General features: G+C 35.9%; 1 protein-coding gene across 4 annotated transcripts in view; it reads left to right on the top strand.

The window, feature by feature from the left end:
• LOC104365006 (hippocampus abundant transcript-like protein 1) overlaps positions 1–22,708 on the top strand; it is a 36,207-nt gene that overhangs the window by 3,853 nt on the left and 9,646 nt on the right. The window contains exons 2-9 of one of the 4 annotated variants that reach the window (XM_032992906.2): positions 10,114–10,209; positions 13,612–13,674; positions 15,508–15,635; positions 16,532–16,673; positions 18,242–18,460; positions 19,608–19,721; positions 20,268–20,339; positions 22,269–22,381. In XM_032992906.2, coding sequence (XP_032848797.2) covers positions 10,114–10,209; positions 13,612–13,674; positions 15,508–15,635; positions 16,532–16,673; positions 18,242–18,460; positions 19,608–19,721; positions 20,268–20,339; positions 22,269–22,381 — 947 coding nt within the window. The remainder of the gene's footprint in view (positions 1–10,113; positions 10,210–13,611; positions 13,675–15,507; positions 15,636–16,531; positions 16,674–18,241; positions 18,461–19,607; positions 19,722–20,267; positions 20,340–22,268; positions 22,382–22,708) is intronic. The other 3 variants (XM_032992907.2, XM_032992908.2, XM_032992909.2) reach the window with 3 other exon arrangements.

Raw genomic sequence — 22,708 nt, 5'->3', positions numbered from 1 at the left:
CTAGGCGGGGACGGGTGACTTGTTTCAGGCAGGGTGGTCGCGGCTGAGATGATACAACCGTCCAGTTTTATTGGTGGCGAGCTGGGGCTTAAGCTAGGAGTAGAGGAACTGAGGAGAACACACAAAGTAACTGATGATCCTGTCATTGTTTTTAAAGGGCTACAGGTACAAAGCAAGTGAAGTCTTGCCATGATAAATGTCTTTGGGCAAGTTGAAATCACATCAATTTTATTTGCAACCTGACTTACTAGCAATTCATACCTTCTTAGACTATATTCATGTTAGGGTGTTCCTGAGTAATGTATTTATTATTAGTTTACTCACAAAATTAGATATGCTGAAAGCAGTACTTATGCCAGAAGTTTTACAACATCAGGTTTGTGCCATCTGCTAGATGTGTCACCTGCCCACCCGCAGATAAGAATCTGTACTGTTGGAGAGAGGGCAGTTTAATTGTTTTATGTTAATGTGAAGCAAATGAACTTGTCATATTTTTAGATGAGCATTAATCATGTAGCATTAATGTAATATCATGGCTAGAGCTCAAGAATGTAAAAAACCATTAATAGTGAAACCATCTGGTTGATATCAGTAGGTTCTTTGTCCCTTACTCATATTTGGTGCTGGTGTTAAGGTACTTTTAGTATGTGATTAACCCAGAGAAGATGTAAAAAAATGTTCTTCTATAGAATTCTTTAGTCAAATAAGTTATTTTATGTAAGTTAATTCTGAAGTGACTGCTTTACATTTCTTGTAACCGATCACTTCTCTATTCAAGTCTTTCAGTTCTCTTTTTAGAAATGGTTATGTTTTTCAAAAAGCCGGTTGAACTCCTTCAAGAAGTGCAACTGATGTCTGCTGTATAGTATATGTACTGTTCTAGGTTTGTGTACAGCAGCTCCCATTTAGGACACCAGGTATATATGATGAAGTAGCCCAATTAGAAGTCAGAACGGGAAAGTAACTCTAGAAGTGGTCTGTTAACTCTTTAGTTGAGAAATGTAAGCTTTCAGTTTTATCAGCACAGATGATGTGGTACAAGAAATAAAGGGCGATGTCATTATATAGAAGAAACCCAGATGAATGTATTTAAATATGAAGAGAGGGTAGGAAATGGATGGTAACAGGTAGAGAAGCTTAAAAAAAATAATCAAAGAACACCGATTTCTTTCTCTACCTTTGAAGAAGAGTAAGACTCAAATGGAAATTAAATCTGTAACTGATGAAGGTGCTAACCTGTTTTTTATTAATGGATGGAATGTTTATTAAAGTTGGATTAAGGGTTAAAATAGTGATTTTTGAGTGCTTAGAAAATGCTGTTTTATCAGTTTGAAAATTTATCTTCCAAAGGACATAAATTCTTAATTTATAAAATGATCTCAGGTTTTGCTGCTTGGGTGTTTTTTCTGTCCCCTCCCTCATATTTGTGCCCTTAGGGGACTTGGTGTTCATGTAATGCACCTCCTACAAGAGAGCAAGCCATGGGGCTCTAGCCTTAACTTCTGTACATTGGTATAGCAGTAGTACAAATAACATCAGCTTCGGGTCTGCTTCACAATTCCTGACTTGACGGGCTGTTTCCTACTTTGTTACTGCAGTTCCTGCACCTCCCTGTGATTCTCATGTGGCTGTCATATTGCCAGAACTCTCTCTGCCTAGACTTTATTGAAAGAGCTTATTCAGAGTAAAATATGAGGGGCCAAATCATGGCTTTAGATGTAGTTGTGGAGATCTCTTTGATATCAGTGGGGGTGAATCCCTGGCATTTGAAAGTGGAAGCTTGCCCTTTGGACTACTGCTGAAGAAGTAAATACAGAAATGAAATTTTGATGAGCTGCTGCTTTGGTCTGTAAAGGATGCTTTAATTTTGATTTCTGTTCTGATTCTTTTGTTGTATCAGATCGGTAGGACAAAGCAGAAGAGTATGACCAAGTCTGTGAGGTTGCTCAAGGCTTTCTGCCTTTACCCCTCCAATTTGGGAGTAACAAGCTTCTGTTTTTTGATTTACCCGTAACTAACTTCACCCTGTTGAATGCATTGGCTTCACTGAATTGAAGAACTAAAATACAAGTGCTGAAACAAATGACTCTCTATGGATTGAGTTAATGGCTCAAAACAAGTCAGAACAATAGTATGTTTAAGTAAATTCCACTGAAATTAAACCAGCTTCTGTGGGCTGTATCACCCCTATTTCAGTGATCTTCAGCAATTGAAGTAAATGATGCCATGGACATTTTGTTACCAGTTGTGCAATCTTGTTCCATCTGAGTTATGAACACTGGTAGTATAAAACTTAGTGTGACATTCAGAATATTCATACGATGTGTTTAATTTCTGTGCAATTTATTGTCAGTAAAATAGTGCCACACTAAGGAAGCTTTTTAGCAAAATACAGTACTGTACTGTCTAAATAAAGTGCTCTTATGGGAGAAGTCCCCAAATGGGGTATCTAAGGAGGAAACACACCTATGTACCTCTTTGAGAATCAATCATATATTAGTTTCGTGTTCTTGGACACTATAAAGTGCCTCAGCTATTGTGAAGCCAAAGACCTCTGTGTTTTTTAGAAACTTAATGAAAGCATTCTGAAGGTTAAAATTGTACACCTTGGAAATTTGTCCATATTTATCATTAAACTGTTTTACACAGCAAAGCACAACTTGTATATATCCAAAGAATGACAGGTTTTTACCCTTACTGCTAACATCTTTCTTTTTAATACTTCACAAAAAATGCAGCATGGTAGAGCTGAGGCAGCATGATTAAATGTTATGAAACTTTACTGAAACAGCTTTCAGTCCAGTAAGCTGGTTTCTTAAATTTCTTGCTTGTAGGTTTTAAATTGAATTGCTAGTAGTAAGCACATTGTTCAAATTGCCATTTTGGGTATCTGGTCCTTTGTGGAGCACTATTTTCTCCCACACAAAAACTATTTTTCCTGTTAAATCGGAATAATTAGAGATGAACAGTATTGCCTTCTCAGAGTTGCCAATATAATTCTGAATGTTCCCACCATGTTAAATTAACACTGAGTCTGAACTCTGAACCGTTACCACGAGTGATTAGCTGCTGTCTTTAAGAACCAGTCACTCTTGCTTATATTCATGCTGAGAGGTCACTTTTGCTGTTCTGAGTTTGCTGTTACTTATCCTCCAGGTTCTATCAATCTGGAAGGTTTTGTGTCCAGAGAGAAGTATGCTAGGCTAGAGCAATAGAAACTTAATTATATAAATAAGACCTGTTACTTTAGTAATGACATTCCAAACTTAACCACTGGGCAATGAGCTTCATCTGTCCGATGGAGAAGCATGTGAATTAACTAAGCAGTCTGTGCTTTTTAGAGTAATTTCTCAGCGCCGTACATCTTTCTATGTTTCAGGAAGAAAACTTCAGCAATGGGTAAATCAGCTTGCAATTTGGTGTAGTGTAATATGCTGGTTGTGTGTTATTTCTGTAGGAAGTAGTTTAACTAAACAATGCAGTACTGTCTAAAGCTGAGCTTTCAAAATTTGGCAGGGTGTGTGGCGATTGTTCTCTTGGATGCCCTTCCTACCCTTGATGGCCTCAGCCTCAAAGGCTGAACCAGAAATGATGCTGTCATGGTTTATGCTCCTCATGAGATTCCTGCTTTGTAAGCCTGTCCAGTCTAAACGTAAACAGTATCGTATTCCCAGCAGAAAAAATGATGTGCCAAGATATTTTAGACCCTGGGAGTAAACGATATGAAGTGCTATGCCATTTATGCATGCTGCCTTGGGTCCTGCTTTACTTGTTTTACTGTATTTTAGTATATGGCAGCAGTGACAATCGTTTTATCTTCACATGCTTCATGTCATTCCCAGTTCAATAAATCCCAGTTGTATCTTTCTGCAGATGTTTTGACTGCAGCCTGGAGGAACTTACTTCAGCATTCCTCCACACCTTTGGCACTGTTCTTTGTCCTTCTGTGGGCCTCTTTCACTTGTGCTTCTGTAAAATAGACTGTTCAACAGTGTGTATTGCTTGAAGCTTCCGAACAAGCAGTCATGAGATAAGAGGGAGGATCCTTACGTAGATCTACTAAAAATGGTTGGAACACCAGAAGCAGAGGGTTAGCAAGGCAGGCACATCATGTGTTTTTGCAGTAATATAATGATAATCATAATCTTAACAGGGTGTATCTTTGCATACACTTTTGGAAAGCACTGCTGAATGTTAAACGATTGTTCATGGAGCTGTTTTCTCCAGAATCAAATTCCTAAGTAGTAGTCATCCTATATGTTGAATGAAAATTGTTTTTTCATGTTTGCTTTGGTTAAATTTATCTACGTTAATTGTAATGTGAAATTTAATTTGTTTTACTGATTCCGTCAACTTCTCATGCTCTTTACCATTGCCCTCTAACTTTTCTAATGTGAATTCTGTTTTGTCATTAGTGAACTTTCACTTTGGTTTCACCCTGTTTTCAGCTTAATTATGAATGTGTTGAACTACATAGGCCCTAGGACAGAGCACTGGGACTCATCTGGTAACTTCCCTCTGCTGTGAAAATGGATTGTTGATTGTTGGTTTGTGTGTGTTTGTTAGGTTTTTGTTTTTTTTTTTTTTTTTTGTTATTAAACTTTTTAATTCCTGTGAAGAGTTTGCACCCTTTTCTGCTTTAAGAGCTGTTGGTGAGAGTCTTTGAGTATGTTTACTTGAATTTTCAGAAGACTTATGTGATCTCCTTTATACATGTTCTTTTGAGAGCTCCAGGAATTTCTTTAGGGCACAGTTTCTCTTTACAAAATCTGTATAGGCTTTTATGTTTTGAACCAGTTGTGGTTCTGATACTCTAGACCCGTGAAATAAGGTTTAGCCTAGCTGTTTCTTGGGAGACCACATCACAATCTTACTGTCCAGATACAGATCTGGTGAAGGTATTTCTTTCACAACTGAAATACAAGTTTGGACAATTTATAAGCTGAATTAGTTGTGATTTATATTCCAGCTCACAAGGCACATCTAAAATGCTTAAAGTCTGTGCTGGACTGGAAAGTACTTTCACTTGTGTTCGGTGTATTTTTGCACTGTATACGAGTTACATGTCTTAGACTGGGGTCTGTAGACAACCACTTGGTGATAGCTTCATGTGACAGAGGCAGCTAAGATCTTCAGGGTGCTTTTTGCACTTGAGTGAATTCTTGACAGTTCCAGCAAATGGAGTGTTCGTGGAGAACAGTTGGAATTAAGGTGGTTCCTAAATACTTCTGTATGAAAATAAAAGACAACAGAAGGTAAACATGCAGTATGCCTAGAGAGGTACCTGGGTAATATGTGTGGAGAAAAGAGGTTCCATAACATAGTGAGGTATATTGGTAGCATAATATTTGTGGTAGAATAAGCTTAAAATGATTAAATAATGATGTAGTGAACCATACCTGGAAAATTTTGCATTTGAAATTGTTGAATTTGGGGAGAAAATAAGAAAATAGCAGTGAAGATAAATACATAAAGGGAATCAAGGTCTGAGTGATTGATGCATGAAAGCATGTTTCTCAAAATGTTTTACTGATTGTTAGTTCAGTTCATTGTTTTCTTGAAATCATGAGAGTTTAAATAGTGGACTGCAGTGCAGGTGATTGTGTAAAAAAGTGTACTTGTAGCAGTTAATTTTTGTAGGGGGAGAATGTTTCTGCAGCTACTTTTTAAAAAAGGAAAGAAAACTCTTCATACTAAGGAACTCGAATGTTGGTTTACGTGCTATAGGTGGACAGCGAGTACTGTTTGTAAAGTCGTCTCTGTACTAGGAGTAGAACAAGCAACTGTGAGGCTCTCCTGAGAGTTCCTACTGCTTGGTGGGAAAAAATTTCCCAGAGGAGGGTGGGAGAGTAGAAAGGCAAGTTCCTGTGAGTTCAGCTTGAGTTTGGTTGTTATCTATCTGAGAGATAAGAGGATTATTCGACTGGAAAGGTACTTCAGGGAGATCTCTTCCTCTTCAGGGCAGGATCAGCAGTGAGGCCTGAGCAGGTTGCTTAGGGCTTTTGGAGTTGGATACTGAAACCCATCAAGGACACAGAATGAGTGTCCAGCTTGGTGGGTGATGGGCTTTGCTGCTTCGTCCTCTTGGGAGGAGAAAAGCATGCTGTATTTATCCAATTGAGTCTTTTTCTTAATCTTCCTAGCAGCACTATGTGGCCCTCATCAAAATGTGAAAAGTTTGAAAAGGTGCTCTGAAGGACTTAAGGATTTGAACAGTGAAAAGTGGTTCTGTTTTGAAATAAGCACATTTCGTAAGAGAAACAGTTAAACATGTTTGTAATTGGATGTTAGGGTGCTCTTGCAGCTATGAGAACTATTTTAATTGTTAAATTACAGATTTGAATTAACAGATAAATAATTACCTAAAAGTTGCATGAATAAATGAATACTGTCAATTCTATCTTTGCTCTGAACATCTGGCAGTAGCTCTAAAATTGCATTTTGCTGTGAAGTATTTTAGGGTGAGTTGTACTAGCTGTCCTCCAAAATGTCTAAGATAAGGTATTCTTACAGATATTATATTGCATTTTTTTTTCCCTTTTCTGTGAGCACTTCCTTGCCAGATGGATTTATGATTTTGACATCTTCTCATGGGTTTATTAATGTTCAACAGCTGTGTTCTGCTTTTAAAAAAAAAGTTTGTGTTGCATCCCAATAGTTCTCCCTGTTGCCTACAAATTAACTTTTAGGTTTATTCTGTCTTCAATAAAGGCAGAAATAAAAATGTTTTTTAGAATTAGGTAAGGGCGAAAAGAAGCACAGAAGGAGCAGAAGTGTAAAACTGGAAAAATAGCAGACATTTTGTTAGAACTTGTAGGACTTAAGATTTTATAATTGTGGCCTTAAACTTTTATTGTTAAGCATATGAGATTATGTAATGTTTTGCTCATTACTGATTATGCAAGTATAGTAGCTTGACCAGCAGCTGCATCTGAAAGCAATCGTAAAGTTCATACGTAGTTTCCCAGCCCCCACAGTGGGCTGTCATGTGAAGATCATCTATGTGGATAGAAAATAAGCCCATAACAGATTTTAAGACTTTCCTCAGGGCACTTGATTTTCAACATTAACACTTTAAAATTTGGGGGCAGGGGATGATGAAAGCAACTTGTGTGTTGATCATATCTGTTCTATTTCTGAAATTCTATTTAAATCTTTTTAATCATAAAAAATTTGGTAGGTAGTCCCCATATTGTCTAGTTCAGGAAGCCTAAAGCTCTTTGTGCTTCAAGTTTATAACCACTTTTTGCATTTCTGTCTCACGTTAATTTTTTAATGTAAACTGCACACAGTGGTGGTCTGTATACAATATGAAGTATTTTCTCAATATATAAATGAGCTATACCCATTACTAATGGGGTGTCTTAAGCTTCATCTTATAAGCAAGCGTGAAGTGTTTTTACAAAGCTCTTTGATTTCAAAATGAGTAAAGAGATACTGTTGCTTTCTTATCAGTGGTCCAGGCTGTGTACATGATCAATCATAAGCTGTATTCCTTTCTTGAAAATAACTTGAAACGTGATTAAAAATTTAAAGCTCTTGTGATAAAAACTTTCAGGATCCACAGAAAAGATGTGCATCCAGAAGTAACTATCTGCATCGGTCCATTTGACAATGTGGGTGAATTTTCCTGTTTGCATGATTTTAGTTTACTGATACAGCCATTTGCACACGTATGCAATTACTCTGAAAGAATTAATCTAGACATTTATGAGTCTGTAAAGAAAGCTGAAAATCATCAACTACAGTCTATGTGGATCATAGATTGGTAGCTATTAGTATATCTGATGTGGAATGTTTGACTTCATTTTGACAGATGCATGTTCCTTTCAGAATTTAATTCTACTTTTCCACATTATGTCTTAAATCCAAAAGGCTATAGGGATTTCAGGTTTTTTAGTAGTTCAGTACAACCATCTGCAAGATGCATGATAATGCCACAAATAATTTGCAGACTATTTTGATCTCCAAGAAATATTAATTTAGGCTAAGTACAGAAAAAATACTTTTCTTTCACAGAAGTTTTAAAATGACTTCTGAGGAGAAAGACATGCATGTCTTTTTGAATATGTATGTACATCATCTTTCTGGTAAACCGTGTAAATCTCAGATGAAATTTACATGTAATAAAACCATTATTAAAACACCCAAACAAACACTCCAGAACTTCATTTTTAGTGGCATTAGAACTGTTTGCTGAACGCAAACCAGAGGTTTTTCATCCAGCAGCATGTTTAGTAATATAAAGGTATTGGGGAGGTAAAGTGGAGGCAGGAGGGGAGTCCCTTACGCTCTAATGTAAAATTTGCTTTTTCCAGAGGGAAACCACTGTGGAAGGGATCTTCAGACTCCAGTGTAATCTGTGTTAAGTGCTAGTCCGACTGACATACATCTTGGCAGAAAACTATTCTTGAAATTGTTATCCTCTTACGTTATGTGGAAGTACTTGCAGGCTTCTTAGATGAGGAAGATCTTTTTTTTTTTTTTTCTCTAATCTCTGGAGTCTTTGCTATTTAGAGATTAAAATTTATATGGTAGTCTGTGGAGAAATGCTAATAATACTTGAAAGTTACCAGCCTCCCAGAGATAATCTTTGATCTACGATACTACCATATTATTTCTCAGGAGAAAGAGAACTGTTTTCTTTAAATCCTCAAGATTTGAAGCAAACTGCAATGTAGAAAATATTTTGAATCTTACTAGCTAGAAAAAACACTCTCTGGGTTACTTCTCATTTGCTGCTACAGATTTTGATAAACTCTGATAGATTACAAAATTATTAGAGATCTGGGCACTTAGACTGTCCAGCCAGTAGGGATTTCTTTAGAAACCTTTACTATAGGCAGCTAGCTTAAATTAATATTTAATAACAAGTGTTTTCTAAACCTATAATTACTACCAATCTAGATCAGGGGTACTGAGCAGGAGAGAAGCATCAAATCTGTCTCTGTTCTACCTTCGTCATAGACTGTCTGGACTTTTTTGGGGGGTTTAGTGGGAAACCCTGAGTTTCATGTTCTGCCTACTCTTCACCTGCTGAAATGACACAAACTGTTCGATACATGTCACTAGACGATGTCTCTTAACTGAATCCTGTGTTACTAGTATGCAATGTGCAAGAGAAGTGTCCTTTTATGTTTGGGTAAACTTCAGGTATGTATGGGAGTACCAGATGAGAACGCTCTACTGCTCCTTTCTAAGAATTGCCAGTCCTGTGGGAGTCATCTTTGGATTGGCTGGAAACATTGAAAACAATCTTCTACAAGAGAAGAGGTAGTGGAAAGGGAAAGAGTAATGTTAGAATCCCAAAACTTTGTAAAACAGTTACTGTGGCAAGAGGCACACAGAAATGAAAGAAAAGCAGCAGTTCTGGTTAAATCTGCTTTACCCAAGGATTCTGCCTGGTTCGTCTAAATAAAAAGATGCCAGCTCTCTCATCTGGGATCCAGTCCTTGGGTCTTCAATAGCAGCAGTTTCACAGCATCATGAGCACTTCCATCATTTGCTAATTCTTCCTGGGATTACTTGTTGACCAGTAGAATAGCTCCTGGGTCTCCAGTCTATGGGTGCACACAACCATGAAATCAGCAGTCAACAGAAAGCAATTGTACAAATAACATAAGCTGCCCCTTCCTTTCTCATACATTCAAATATAAAAATTGGTGCTCTTCTGATTATGTATGTTGTCATAGTTTTGTCGTAATGGTGATACGAGCTTCATAAAGTAGATCTGTCATTGTCACTAGTGAAGGTAGCTGGGAGAGTTACACGGTTTGTCACACTGCTGCGGAAGGGTTGTCAGTAGTGCTCAAGAGGAGCAAGCCTAAGGGTGTGCTGGAGGTGAGAGCAATACAGGGCAACATGAGGAATGAGGAAAATAGTTCTTCTCAGTCAGCAAGAGTTTGAGGGAACAAAATTTTTCAAGTTCCCTGGAGATCTTTAGTTGTTTTGTAATGATTTTTTCCCCACCCTTGTTTGGCTTATTATTGTTCCCTAGGGCTTGGCAGTAGGTCATCCTGAAAGATGGTTATGCTCAAAATATGTCTGTAAGAGATCTTTGCACATGTAATGAACTGAATGTGTACAACCACTGCATGTGTTTTTCTTTCTTAGCAACAAGGTATTGGTCGGCCAAGTGTATACCATGCAGTGGTGGTCATATTTCTAGAATTCTTTGCCTGGGGGCTCTTGACGACTCCAATGCTAACGGTAAGTATCACTGATCAGCAGTTCTCTTGGCAGTAATGACAAAAGTTAATTTGCTAATTCCTGGGGATTGGGGTTTTAATTTGTTTTACACTTCTGCTTACCTCATTAACTGAGTTCCAGGAGTCTTAACATTCAACACTATGCAATAGTAGTATACTGCAGCTGAGATCTGGACTGCTGAAAGACCAAAAGAGTGAAAAATAAATAAACCATAACGCTCTACTACTACTTAGCTTTTATTTGCCTTTTTAGAGTAACATCAGTTTAGTGTATCGATGAAAGTCTCTCAGGGAATTTTGGCTTTTTTTAACGCTTCATAGTTCAGTTCATCTCCCAGTCATAACAATTGAATAAACTGTGTCTCACAGTAAATGTTGTATGCAATTGTGGGCTGGCTGTTCTACCCCCATGTGGCTTAAAGTAAAGTGTGAAGGCTTTCATGTAAAAAATGGATTTTATAAATATGTAATCTGTTCTGGAATGCTGTTATGTTCCAGATTCATAGATAATTTGAGTATTTGATAATAGAATATGAAGCTTTTAATCTGAAGATATGGGTCTTATTCACTGAAATCAGGCCTGCCTAAGAGGAATCATCAAAAGTGTGTTTTTTCTTCAGATAGTACCTGAGAGCTCTTTGAATACATGATGAACAAGGTTTTGTGGGATTGATAATTTACCCTCCCCAAATTCCAAATAAAATAATCTACATAACTCTTGAAAGGTGTTTGTTTAGCCTTCCTAAAGACAATCACCGATCTTTTTAATGTAGTGCAATAAAAATGTCCATATAAACAGTCAACAGGTTTCCATAAAGTAAATGTATTATTAAATGACCATCCTGTCATGCTTTCTTGACAGTGTCAAAATATGGGGAAGCGTACTAGGTGATCTTTCTTGTTTATTTTTTTTCCTTTTTTCCTTAACCAAAATTCAAGTTGCCCAACCTTGACAGTTCTCATTTAAAAGGATAATGTGCAAATAGCGATTCTTACAGAGTCTTCAAAAAAAAAACCCCACTTTAAGAAAACTACATGTTAGGTGTGTTCTTCAGTAGTTCCTCTGTAGTGTACACCAATTGAAATAGTTCTTTATGATTTTTTACTTAGACACATGCAGCTGAAATGTTAATTACTGTAATTAGCATTTATCATTGTACTGTGTCTAATAGGAGTGTTACAAAATGCTTCTAATGTAAAGCTAAATTCTTTAACTGAAGTATGTGAATTCAGTACAATCATGGTCTTGAATGTCTTGTATTTTGAATATTGTGTTCTTACGTGGTCTTGAATACTTAGGAGGCTGTTGAATTGGACTGAAAATTTAAAGCACTGAGTTACATACCTATAATGGTGTAACTTACCCTACATAGGTGTGAATGACGTGTCTGTTCTTGGGGGTGTTAATCTTTATTTGTAATCGACTTTGCATACACTGAAAGGCTGCTGTTTGTTTTAAATCATCCCAGATCTGGTTTGATACCTTGCACCCTTCTGTCTTGTAACATACTTGTGATAACTTACCTTGGCCTGCTGATCAGCCAGCAGTACTAGAAGTCATGTAGAGATTTCTTACGAGTTTTTGAACTGCTAGCTGCCCACTTTTGCACAAGCAGGTTTATCTGCTAAAAAGGGCAGAAATGAAAATGTCTGGCCTGTTGATCTCAAAGCTCATGATCACTCAAATTTTCTGTGGTTGTGTTGTGATTACCCAGGTTATTGTCAACATTCAGTCAGATTAAAATGTGTTGTTTATTATCAAAATAAATTGTATGTGTTCTATGATAGCTGAGATTATTTAATTTTTTAGATTGTCTTTTCACTTCTTTTGACATCAGTCCGCAAAGCTATAGTATTTTTTACATGACACCACACTTAGAGAAGAAAAGGTTTGGTCTTTGTAAAGTGCACAAAGGCTATTTTGCTCACAGATGGCCCAAAACTTATGCTCATTACTCGACCAGTATTAGTAAATCGCCATAAGCAATATTAGCCACTTAATGGTATATTCTGTCTTAAATATAATCTTTTTTTGAATATGGAAATAGTTATATCGGTAGAACTTGAAGAAGGCAGTTGCATCTTCTAACTTGTAAACTTGCATTTCTCTTGTCTATAAAGTAACAGAAATTAATCTCAAAAGATTGAACCAGTATCAGCAGTGGTTGCCTCCCAGGAACGTACTGGAAAACACTTTACAGAGAGATAATTAGATTTGTCTTTGTGAGCTTCATGCTTGGTGTTTTTTTTTGTTTTTGTTTTTTTTTTTTTTTTTGTTTGGTGTTTTTTTTTTTTTTTTTTTTTTTTTTTGACTTGGAAGACATCTGCTCTTAGATCTCTGATTTGACCTCTTGTTCTTTTTTCTCCATTTAGGTCTTAAAATCAGTGGTCAAACAGGTGTAAAATTGTTTTAAATACCTAAACAGAAGATGAAACCAGAAGCAAAAAGGGTTGTAAATAAGTAGAGTTTCTGACCAGTAGTTAACATGGGAACAATTGCCTTTATTAAACACATGATTTGAGAATCTCAGTCATCCTTGAAAATTATGCTGATACGTTTCAGTGACTCTAAAGTATCATGTTTCTTCAGGCTAGTGGCTTTCTCAATATGCATATAAATAATTTTTGTAGTTGTTGGCACTTACAGATAAAAACAGCAAATTAATTTGAAGTATGTGTGCATACATGCTTTGATCATTGCAGTAATTTTTTAAACTGACACAGTAGCACCTGAGAGGCATATTTATGGTAAACCTATTTAGTATAGATTAACATGCTTGCCCTTGAATTAAGACTACTGGTAAAGCACCTTAATGAATTCATAGCTGTACTTAAAGGATACATGAAACACTCAGAAATATTGCTAGTATTTATAAGCATCTACTTGTTCATCATAAGTGTTTTCTAAGTGTATGACTACTGAATATCTGCAATTGTTCAGAAACAGTTTGCACAGTGCCTTTTTGGGCAGTTGTGAATATAGTGCTGTGTTTTTCTTGACAGTAAGTTAGCTGAATCTCATTTTCACTCCTAATGAGAACAATGATTGAATCAACCTTTTGAAGGAATTATCTACCTCAAAAATTTTGTGATTTGTACCACCTGGAGTTGCTTTTTTCTTAGGCTGATCCCCTTTCTGAGCAAAGTACCCTAAACTCAACCGTCTGCGGTACAGTGTGGTCTGTGCCAGCAAAGGAATTTATTTCAATAAATTGATATTAAACCTTGTCAATATTGTCTTATGAAGACAAATAAAAGTATAATTCTGGGATATTTTTTTCACAAGTCCCAGTAGAGCTATCCTCTTTTACAAATCAAATTAAAACTTTGAATCAGCGTTTTCCTGTCTTAAGTCAACTTTCTCCTGCCTCTCCTTCAAATAATGCATTTTTTTTCCCATCAGGTCTTACATGAAACATTTTCCCATCATACATTTTTAATGAATGGTCTTATTCAAGGTGTTAAGGTAAGATTTTTTTGAAATCTCTGACCTAAGTATTCTGTGTGTTCCTTTTCTGTAATCTGTCTCTCATGCATTCTCTGGGAAAACATGCAAAACACTGAGAATATAGTTAGTTCTTAAACCATTTTTCCATTGTAGTAGTTGTGTTCTTGGGCTCATCTCAAGTTTTACTGCTAAATAGTAGCATCTTGAAACAAGTGAAATATTTCTCAGAAGTTTAACTTCCTCTCATTTGAGTAGGTAGCAGTTGTAGATGTAGTAATCTTAAAAATGATCTTTCTGAAAATGGAGCTAGACTTTTAATGTCTACTTCCTAGTGCTAGATGATCTATGTCAAAAGCAGATTAATGCAGCTGTGATGATAGCATTGAGATAAAAAATCAAGCACTTAAACACTCTGATTTTGTTCAAGATGTGATAGAAAAGATAATTTTCAGCAAGGTGATTTTTTTTTTTTGTTTTTTTCCTGGCCTTTTTTGTAATCCATTTTTGAACATTCTATGATGGTCACGATATTCAGGGAAGTTTATAGCTTGCTTACAGCACTGCATTCAGACAGTGGTCATGCTGGATTGTTGCCACAGAAAAAGTTTGCAAAATTTCTCTGGCATAACTAAAACCTGAAAACCTGTTTGCTAACTGTATTACTGAGAGGCTTCAAAGCACTTAGTGTAACTTATGTCTAACTCAATTTATAGTACCCAGAAATCATTTATTTTTTGTAACAAATCTAAAAAGTTGTTTATAGCTGTAAGAATGTGACCTCTTTAGGATGGACTTGCCGTATTGACATCTTTCATGCTGGATTTGCAGAACACCATACACTGTAGAAGTTGGGATGTCTCAGACTGAAAAAGGAAGTTAACTTCGCATTGTTCTTGTAAAAAAACCACCATTTTCTTCCTCTTGGTGTTTTCTTTTAACTCTGTTAATACATAGTGCAGTGTAGCTATGAGTATTACTTAAAAGTAGTGAATGGAGAGTTGCCTGTGTATTTTCTACAGACCGTATCTGTAGAAAAGCACATTAAAAAAGTCATATCATGGTCTACATGTCCATATTGCTCTAATAGGTGTAATAAACAGGGAAGCATAGACCAGACCAAGCTTGCACTTTAGTGTCTAACCTGTGAAAGGTGCTGATTATTGTAATTCTTCTCTGTAATACAGAGCAGATTTGAGGCCTAGACTCTATGAAATACTGAAAAATCTAGTATTTGATCCTTAGTCAATTTTTTCCATAACAACTGTACCTGAAAGTCGTGACTTTTGCCACTGGAATATCATTATGGTGTTCCACTGTCTGAAGTTGTCAAGCTTGCTCAAATGGTCCTCATAGTTCTTTCAGTGTACAAATATCCTGTACATGAAAATATGTAGTATAAAGCAATAAGTGTTCTGTTTAATTTGTTTCAGAGAACAGTTACCTAAAACTCTCCTTTAGGACAGTCCAAATTAGAGGGAAATTTGGGTTTGGCATCTAGTACAAAGTCTTGTGATAAAGTCAAAGATGTTCTTTGTTAAAGTAGACTGTATATTTTGGAGATTTTTAAGAAGCTTTTGCAGTCTGTGGTACTTATATATTGAATCAAATTGATCATGAAAAAAGTATGCCTTTTTTTTTTTTTAGTGCTATCAGGTTTAAAAGCTTTGAAACATAAAATGTCTGAATCGCAGAAAATTAGACTGTAGAAGAAATTGTGTACAATTTCAGTTATCTGAAGTTTTGTGTTTAATTTAAAATCAAATTACAATTTTAGTCCTTTTCTATATTGTGGTTAAAGTGGAACTTGGAAATGTAAATATAGACATATTAATTGTTTTTATTCTGTCGCAGGGTTTTTTGTCTTTTCTCAGTGCTCCGCTAATAGGTGCTCTATCAGATGCGTGGGGAAGAAGATCATTTCTCCTTCTTACTGTTTTCTTCACCTGTGCCCCAATTCCATTAATGAGAATAAGTCCATGGTAAGTGGTAAAGACTGCAGTAGTGAGCTTGTCACTACAGCAGAAATTGAATTACAGGAGTAGTTTGGGGAAGTGGGAGAGGGACAGTAAGATGAGAGGAAAGCCACTTTCCTTTAAAGATGTGATTTCATTATTCTGGAGCTTTTCTGTTTAATAGGTGTTAAAACTGTGTATCTTAAAAGCAGAAATTACCGAGTATTATTTATTTACTGTATTCACACAAGTGTAACAGTAATTGAAATGGTTTGATAGCCCTGTCTAACTCAGTTTTAAGCTCAGCTGTTATTTTTTTTTTTTTCCCCAGAGGACTGACATTGCTGTAATAAATGTTTTTAAAGCGGGATGAACCTTAGAGTTTACTGACCACTGAAAAGTATAATTTCTGCAAATGAGATCTTTTAACTCTTTGATCAGGCAACTTTGAAGGCTTAACTGAGTAGAATTGACTTAGTTTCAGTTTCATTTACTTTTGTTATGAAATTTAGGAAGATTACAGAACTACTTTGTGTACACTGAGTGCATTCAGAGTTTACCTTCTGAAGCATTATATATGATAGTGGATTCTTTGACTGCTTGAGAAACTGAGTTCTAAGATAGCTTAATTTTCATAACCTACATTTTCACACTGTTAAAACTGAAGCAAGTTTATAGGTACAATGTCCTGCAGGGGCAGCTGCTTCTTTTAGACTGATGTAAAGTAAACAGTAGAATATAAAAAAATTAAAATGTTGGTTTTAATATTTAAGAGAGACTGCACAATCAATCATTTCCAGTGAAGTTCTGTGTTAGTTCTTGAGGAACACTTCTCGTGGCTTAAATACGGACTTGCTTGATTAGCAAGAGAAGAGCAAGAGATCTTAGCTTAAACTTTCTAATTGTTGCTTTTAAATCATTAGGTGGTACTTCGCTATGATATCCGTATCTGGAATATTTTCTGTTACCTTTTCTGTAATATTTGCATACGTAGCTGATGTAACACAAGAACATGAAAGAATAACAGCCTATGGACTGGTAAGATACGCTAAACTTGAAAAAAAGGTCAGATTACAACCTTTGTATTGAATTTCTGTTTTGATGCAAGATTGTTTCCTGATTAATGCAATGATGTTGATAAGGGAATGAACATCAAGTCACTGTGATAGAGTTTGTGAAATCTAATTGATGCTTTTTACTGCTGCATAGACTATTCAGTGCTCATAGGAATAGAGTAAGAATTGGACCTTACCTGCATGGAGGGCACGTGTAACAAAATGTGTTTTAGCTTTCGCAGGCAGAACAAGAAATATTATTAAAGGCAATGCAGGTTATTTAAAACTTCATCTGGCAATATCTTTTCATGATCTATAAATTGCACTTTTAGCATATGTAATTTCTTGTTAATACAGAATGACTTTTTCTGTAGTTAAAACAGGCAGGAAGGGCAAAAATGCATAAAGCAGTATTTTTAGTAACTTAGTCATGACCTTTCTGAATTAACAAGAGAAGAGGAAAATAGTTCAGTTAGTATAAACTAGCCTTTCCAGTAATAATTCCTGCTTAGTTTTCTTTCCTGAGTATCTATATTGGTTTAGGTTTTGGAGGCCCATTGGTAGATCCTGTTAGACTTCGAACATAATTTATCCCTTCATCCTTTGTGCATCTGTTTTCACTGTACAAGTATTCATGGACTTGATTTTTGGTTAACTGTACTGTACTTTGAGCTGTTAAGCTTTCCCTTTATTTCTAGCCTTAGGAATGAATGATTACTCAGATGTTGATTTAACAGTTAAGAAAATAAAGGACTTGGTTCTCTCAAACCAAACCTTGTATGTATTGTTTTATCGGAGCACAAAACAGGTTTAAAAGTTCTAAAATTCTCACTTTATTTCTCCTGCCCATAAGGAGGACCATAAGTATATTTGGAACATAAATTTGCTTGCCTTCAAACAGTTTTTAGTTAAGAGAAACACCTTGATCTAAAATTCTGTTAAGTGGTAGACAGAAGTGCAGTTATTTTGATAAGGTCTGCATCTCTTCCCATAATCAGTTTGTTACACCTTTTCCTGGGGATTCTTTTTTCTAGCTTGTTATAAAACTAAATTTCTAGTTTGTCTTCTTGTTCTATAAAATAGTTATGCAGTGTTTTTATTTTGGGGACTAGGAAAAGAGTAATAATTAAAAAATTAAAACAAACTAGCTTTATTCTAACCTTTTCTGATTATTTTATAGTAAAATTTAACTACAGCACTAGATTTTTCATCCTGTTCTGCTCTTTGTGATATAGTAAGGCAGGCATTTAAATGTGCTGACAACTTTTTCAGTGAAATGTAAACAGATTGGAAAACAAAAAATTTTTGCCTTTGAGCCAGACTTACTTTTCTGCAAATCCTGTCATATGGTGGGTTTTGGAGGAGGTTGGAGAAACTTTATTTGGTCCCATACTTAGTGTCGTGATTTTTTTTTTTTTTAATTTTTATTTTTTTCTTAAATTTTGACTGATTTTTTTTTTTTTTTTTTTTTTTTTAAACCACATTTCTGGGGACGGATGGTTATGTTGAGCAAGTTACTTAATTTTTCTGCAATGGCAAAGTAACCTTTTTGACAAGTTTGTAAACTGTTGTGCATAGGTATCTGCCACCTTTGCAGCAAGTTTGGTAACTAGTCCTGCCATTGGAGCATACCTGTCTGCCAGCTATGGAGATAACCTTGTTGTACTAGTGGCCACACTGGTGGCAGTTGTGGACATCTGCTTCATCCTGCTAGCTGTACCAGAATCTCTACCAGAAAAAATGAGACCAGCTTCATGGGGAGCTTCTATATCATGGGAGCAAGCAGACCCTTTTGCAGTAAGATGCACTTCAATAAGGAATTAATAAATAATGGCTGATTAATTAATATTAATAATTAATTGAATTTTGTAATCGTGAGAAATCTTTAGTCTTATTGGTAGCTTGACTGTTCAGTGTATCTTAATCTCTGTTCTCTGCTTTTGCAAAAAAAGATCTAGCTACATTTAAAAACCAAAACCAAACCAAACTTCGTAGATTCAATGATTCTTGAATTGGAAAAAATGTTTGGTGTGAAATCCAAAGAGAAAATGCTTTACTTTTCTAACTTACTGTATTATATTGGAAGAGAAATGCTCTTGCATTTGTAAGAGAAATTAATTCTGACACTGCTGCGGAACCTAAAACATTGATACTGTAAGACTTTTTCATATTCATTTTATTCTTTGTACTTTCGGTTGGCAATAGCTCTCCCAACTCTTGCGTTCCACTTTTGATAATGTAGGATATCTTTTTAATAGAGAATGGATTTATAAAGCCTGATTTCTCTACAGTCATATATGGGAAGGGTTAAAACATACCATGCAGTTTTTCTAGGAATTTGTTCATTTATTAACATGCAGCTAATCTGTGTTGTGTTGCACCTTGATATCTTATGAAAGAGTGATTGTTCTGCATGAGATACATGCTGCTGGGAAGTGGTTGTGACTGTTGAGATATGAGTGATGGCAGTTAAAAAACTTGTTTTCCACAATTTATTTGTTGTTCAAAGTGATTCACATTATGGGTGAACAAGTATAAGAAACGTACGAGGAAAAATACACAGTTTGGGAAGAGAAACAGTTGTAATGAGGCTATATTATTTTCTAGCATCTTTCAGAACAGTTTATTATGGAGATCAATTAGAACATACTGTGCATTTCCCTAAGTAGTATATGATGCTGTTTTCAGTGAATACTTGTAATTTGGCACTCAACAGTAGCTTCAGAAATCAAACAGAAACTTTGCAGAAGAAACAGATACCACAAACCTTATCTAACAGGGGGTTGTTCCTAATTTAATGTTCAGCTTAACGTGTAACTTTTTTGACTTGTATGTGTAGGTAAAAATGCATTTTTAAAAAGTGAATCCACCTTCTGCTTGCTTTATGCTTTCATGAGACTTCATATAAATGTTCCAATACTTGTTTTCTTTTTTTGTTTCACAGTCTCTGAAGAAGGTTAGAAAAGATTCTACGGTTCTCCTGATCTGCATTACAGTGTTTCTCTCCTATCTGCCTGAGGCTGGCCAGTATTCTAGCTTTTTTCTGTACTTGCGACAGGTAAATGTCTTGACATCTTTTTAGAGATACTTAAACACGTATTCCCTAAGACCTGTTTCTTGTTGAAGACTTTGCTCAGAAAGCTTCTTTCTGGCAAAATACAGCTTTAAAAAAGAAAGGTAAGGTACTTTGCTAAGCCAAGAACAAAATAACACTTGTCTCTCGATGCATAAACTTTGCTGTAGTTTAAGCATGTGTTTATAAAGTTAAGCAGACCTTTATTCCCATTCAGTGCAGCAGCTTGTATGCCTTGAAGTGGGATCTTGCCTGTGGAATGGCTGTTGTGACTGTGGGAGGTGATAAATAACTTGAGTTTTCAGATACATGAGTGCCCCTGTTTCCTTTTTTTTAAGGCAGGTTTTTTTTCTTGTGAGGATGTCTTGGCAAGCAGTAGAGTTAAGGATTATTCTCAAAAGTGGACACTTCCTGTATGGACTTAGATTGTAAGCTGGAACCAGTATTTGCTTTGACAAAGATATTTCTTTGCTAATGATTGTCCTGGATTGTGTTTGGCATTTGTTTTATACATTTTCTGCTTCTCTTCAGATTATAGGTTTTGGATCTGCTAGCATTGCGGCATTTATAGCTGTGGTAGGCATTCTGTCTATAGTAGCTCAGGTAAGCTTTATTCTTTTTACTGTTTTATTAAACAGTACAAACTGAATGACAAGGCACACTTTTCTAACTCCTAGGCTTGTCTATAAACTTCTTAGATGCTCTAAAACGCCAGTGTATCTTGCATTCACTAAAGGTTATATTCATACATAGTTTGCATAAATGTCTTGCTTTAAATCTGCATTCCTTAGAAATACTGAACCTGGTCATCAGAAAATGAAACTGAAATTGCTAAGATTGGATCAGTCAACTTACTGAACTCTGGCTTTAAATGATTAAAATCACGTAGGAAATCGGTTACTTAATGCGAGGCCTTGTGAAAGGGAAACGTATTACTTATTTTAAGCAAAAGTCATGGTACTTGCACCTATTTAATTGGCTTATGCTATCAAACTTGCATACAAACAGTGCAGGTAGTGACACTGGCTGAACAGGGTTAATTAGGCTCAGCATGGAGGCTGAGGAACTGTGAAGCCTTGCTGCATTGCTTTCATACCTTTTAATTGGCAACACTGAGCAGGTTTTTGGACAGGCCCTTTACACCTTTCAGAAATCAAACAGTTTTTATGATGTGATCTTTGATATCTTTATGTGTACAGTTTGTCTTCCTGTTACCACAACAGGAAGAGGAATGACAGGTACAATGTGCTGTAACTTTGTTGCCATCCTTACCAGAGTGGAGGTCTTACCATTTTGATGTAAACAACACATTCCTCAGTGTTTGCCAGTTTTACTGGTGTCAGTTGTGTCCTTCATTATCAAATCAAGGCATTGTTTTAGTCTTAGCTCTGTGGTTTGTTCAGATGCTGTTATGTGCACTCACATTTGCCAATCATACTTTATTCAGACCAGTATTATTGCTAAAATCTCTAAAATGGCTGCTCTTCTGGTTCACAATTTTCAGTTTTAAAATGAGGAAACTCTACGCTGATTTTTGAACTCTCTGAAGAATGCAGCTTATTGAAATAATTTTTGTTTCATAAGTACTGATTGGTGTTGGTAGAAACAAGAAAACTAGTGTAAGATACACATGGGAGGGGAATTGTGCTCTGCTCTGCAGCCCTTCTGGTTCCTTTTCTTTGGGTTTTCACTGATGCATTGCAGAGTTTCTCATGTTAAAGAAAAACATGTGCTCTGTTAACTGAGTTAAGTTGTCCATATGGACTTTGCCTTACTAGGTGTAGTCTGCTTCTTGCCATGAAGGTATTGCTGTTATATATAAATTGGGACCTCCTTGCCCTTCAGCAGTAATGCTTCTAACATATGGGACACAGTGGTCTTCCTTTAGGATTAGTTTCCATGTGGAAATAAAGAGATCCTATCAGTGGTGTTAAGAGTCAGTGGAAAATGTAATTAAAGATGTCTTAGGAATTGACCTTGGCCAAATTTCAGTACATGTGGTGAAGCTGGAAAAGCAGCAGGATTTAGTTGTTGGTTTTAATTGTATATTTGGATAGTAATTCACCTGACCTAGAGAGGTGACTGTTTTTCTGAGCTAACGGGCTTTTTTTCTCTAGTATTTGTAGATAGTGGTAAATTCAACCCATATCCAGCCTGTACTATCTTAACTTGGTAGCAGCATTTATTGTGGAACTCTCTGGTCTGAAATGAAACAGTGTTGTCGAGGTGGAAATGAAAGCCTGTTTACAGTAGGAACAGACACTGAGATGTAATGTCCATAGAGAAGGCAATACATATATATATTTGTTGATGTCCTGAAGTAGAAACCCTTTAATAGTTAAGAATGCCTGCACATCAGATGTTGATGTGACTAGTCCGTGTTTTGGACTTAATTACAGGGGAAGAGCGAGCACAAATAGTGTGAATTTTCTCAGCATTTAGAAGGTCTTTTGAATTAATTTGTGTAGAAGAAATTACTTTAGCAGTCTGACTTTTTAAAATAACTTTTGGATGAACCAATTTCTCTTGCAGACTGTGTTTCTTAGTATCTTGATGAGATCTATAGGGAACAAAAATACTGTTCTCCTTGGCCTTGGCTTTCAGATCCTTCAGTTGGCGTGGTATGGTTTTGGATCTCAGTCTTGGTAAGCATGTGTTTTCATATGTACATACCTGTTAAGGAACTGATAATATTTTTCCAATAAATTCTACCATTTAGTTCTGTCCTCATGAGTATTTACATGTTCTGTGAATTAAGCATTCTTGTTTGCATTATACTACCTAAGTTTGTTCTGTATTTTGCACATGTAGGAATGAGAGAATTTTTTCCAGATATATAGTGGAAGTTGCATACTAACAGCTCTCTTGAAAAAGGAGTTTGCACCACATTGGTTGACTGAGTTTTATGTCTACAAATGTGTTTAAAATTATTTCTTAAACTCACAATCTAATAAGTAGTATGTTCTCTCCAG

Source organism: Tyto alba, unplaced genomic scaffold (genome assembly GCF_018691265.1).
Source record: "Tyto alba isolate M040663 unplaced genomic scaffold, T.alba_DEE_v4.0 Super-Scaffold_13, whole genome shotgun sequence".
NCBI classification, from domain to species: Eukaryota; Metazoa; Chordata; class Aves; order Strigiformes; family Tytonidae; genus Tyto; species Tyto alba.
Note: the sequence above shows the minus strand (reverse complement) of the source record. Positions and strands in the feature narration are given on the sequence as shown.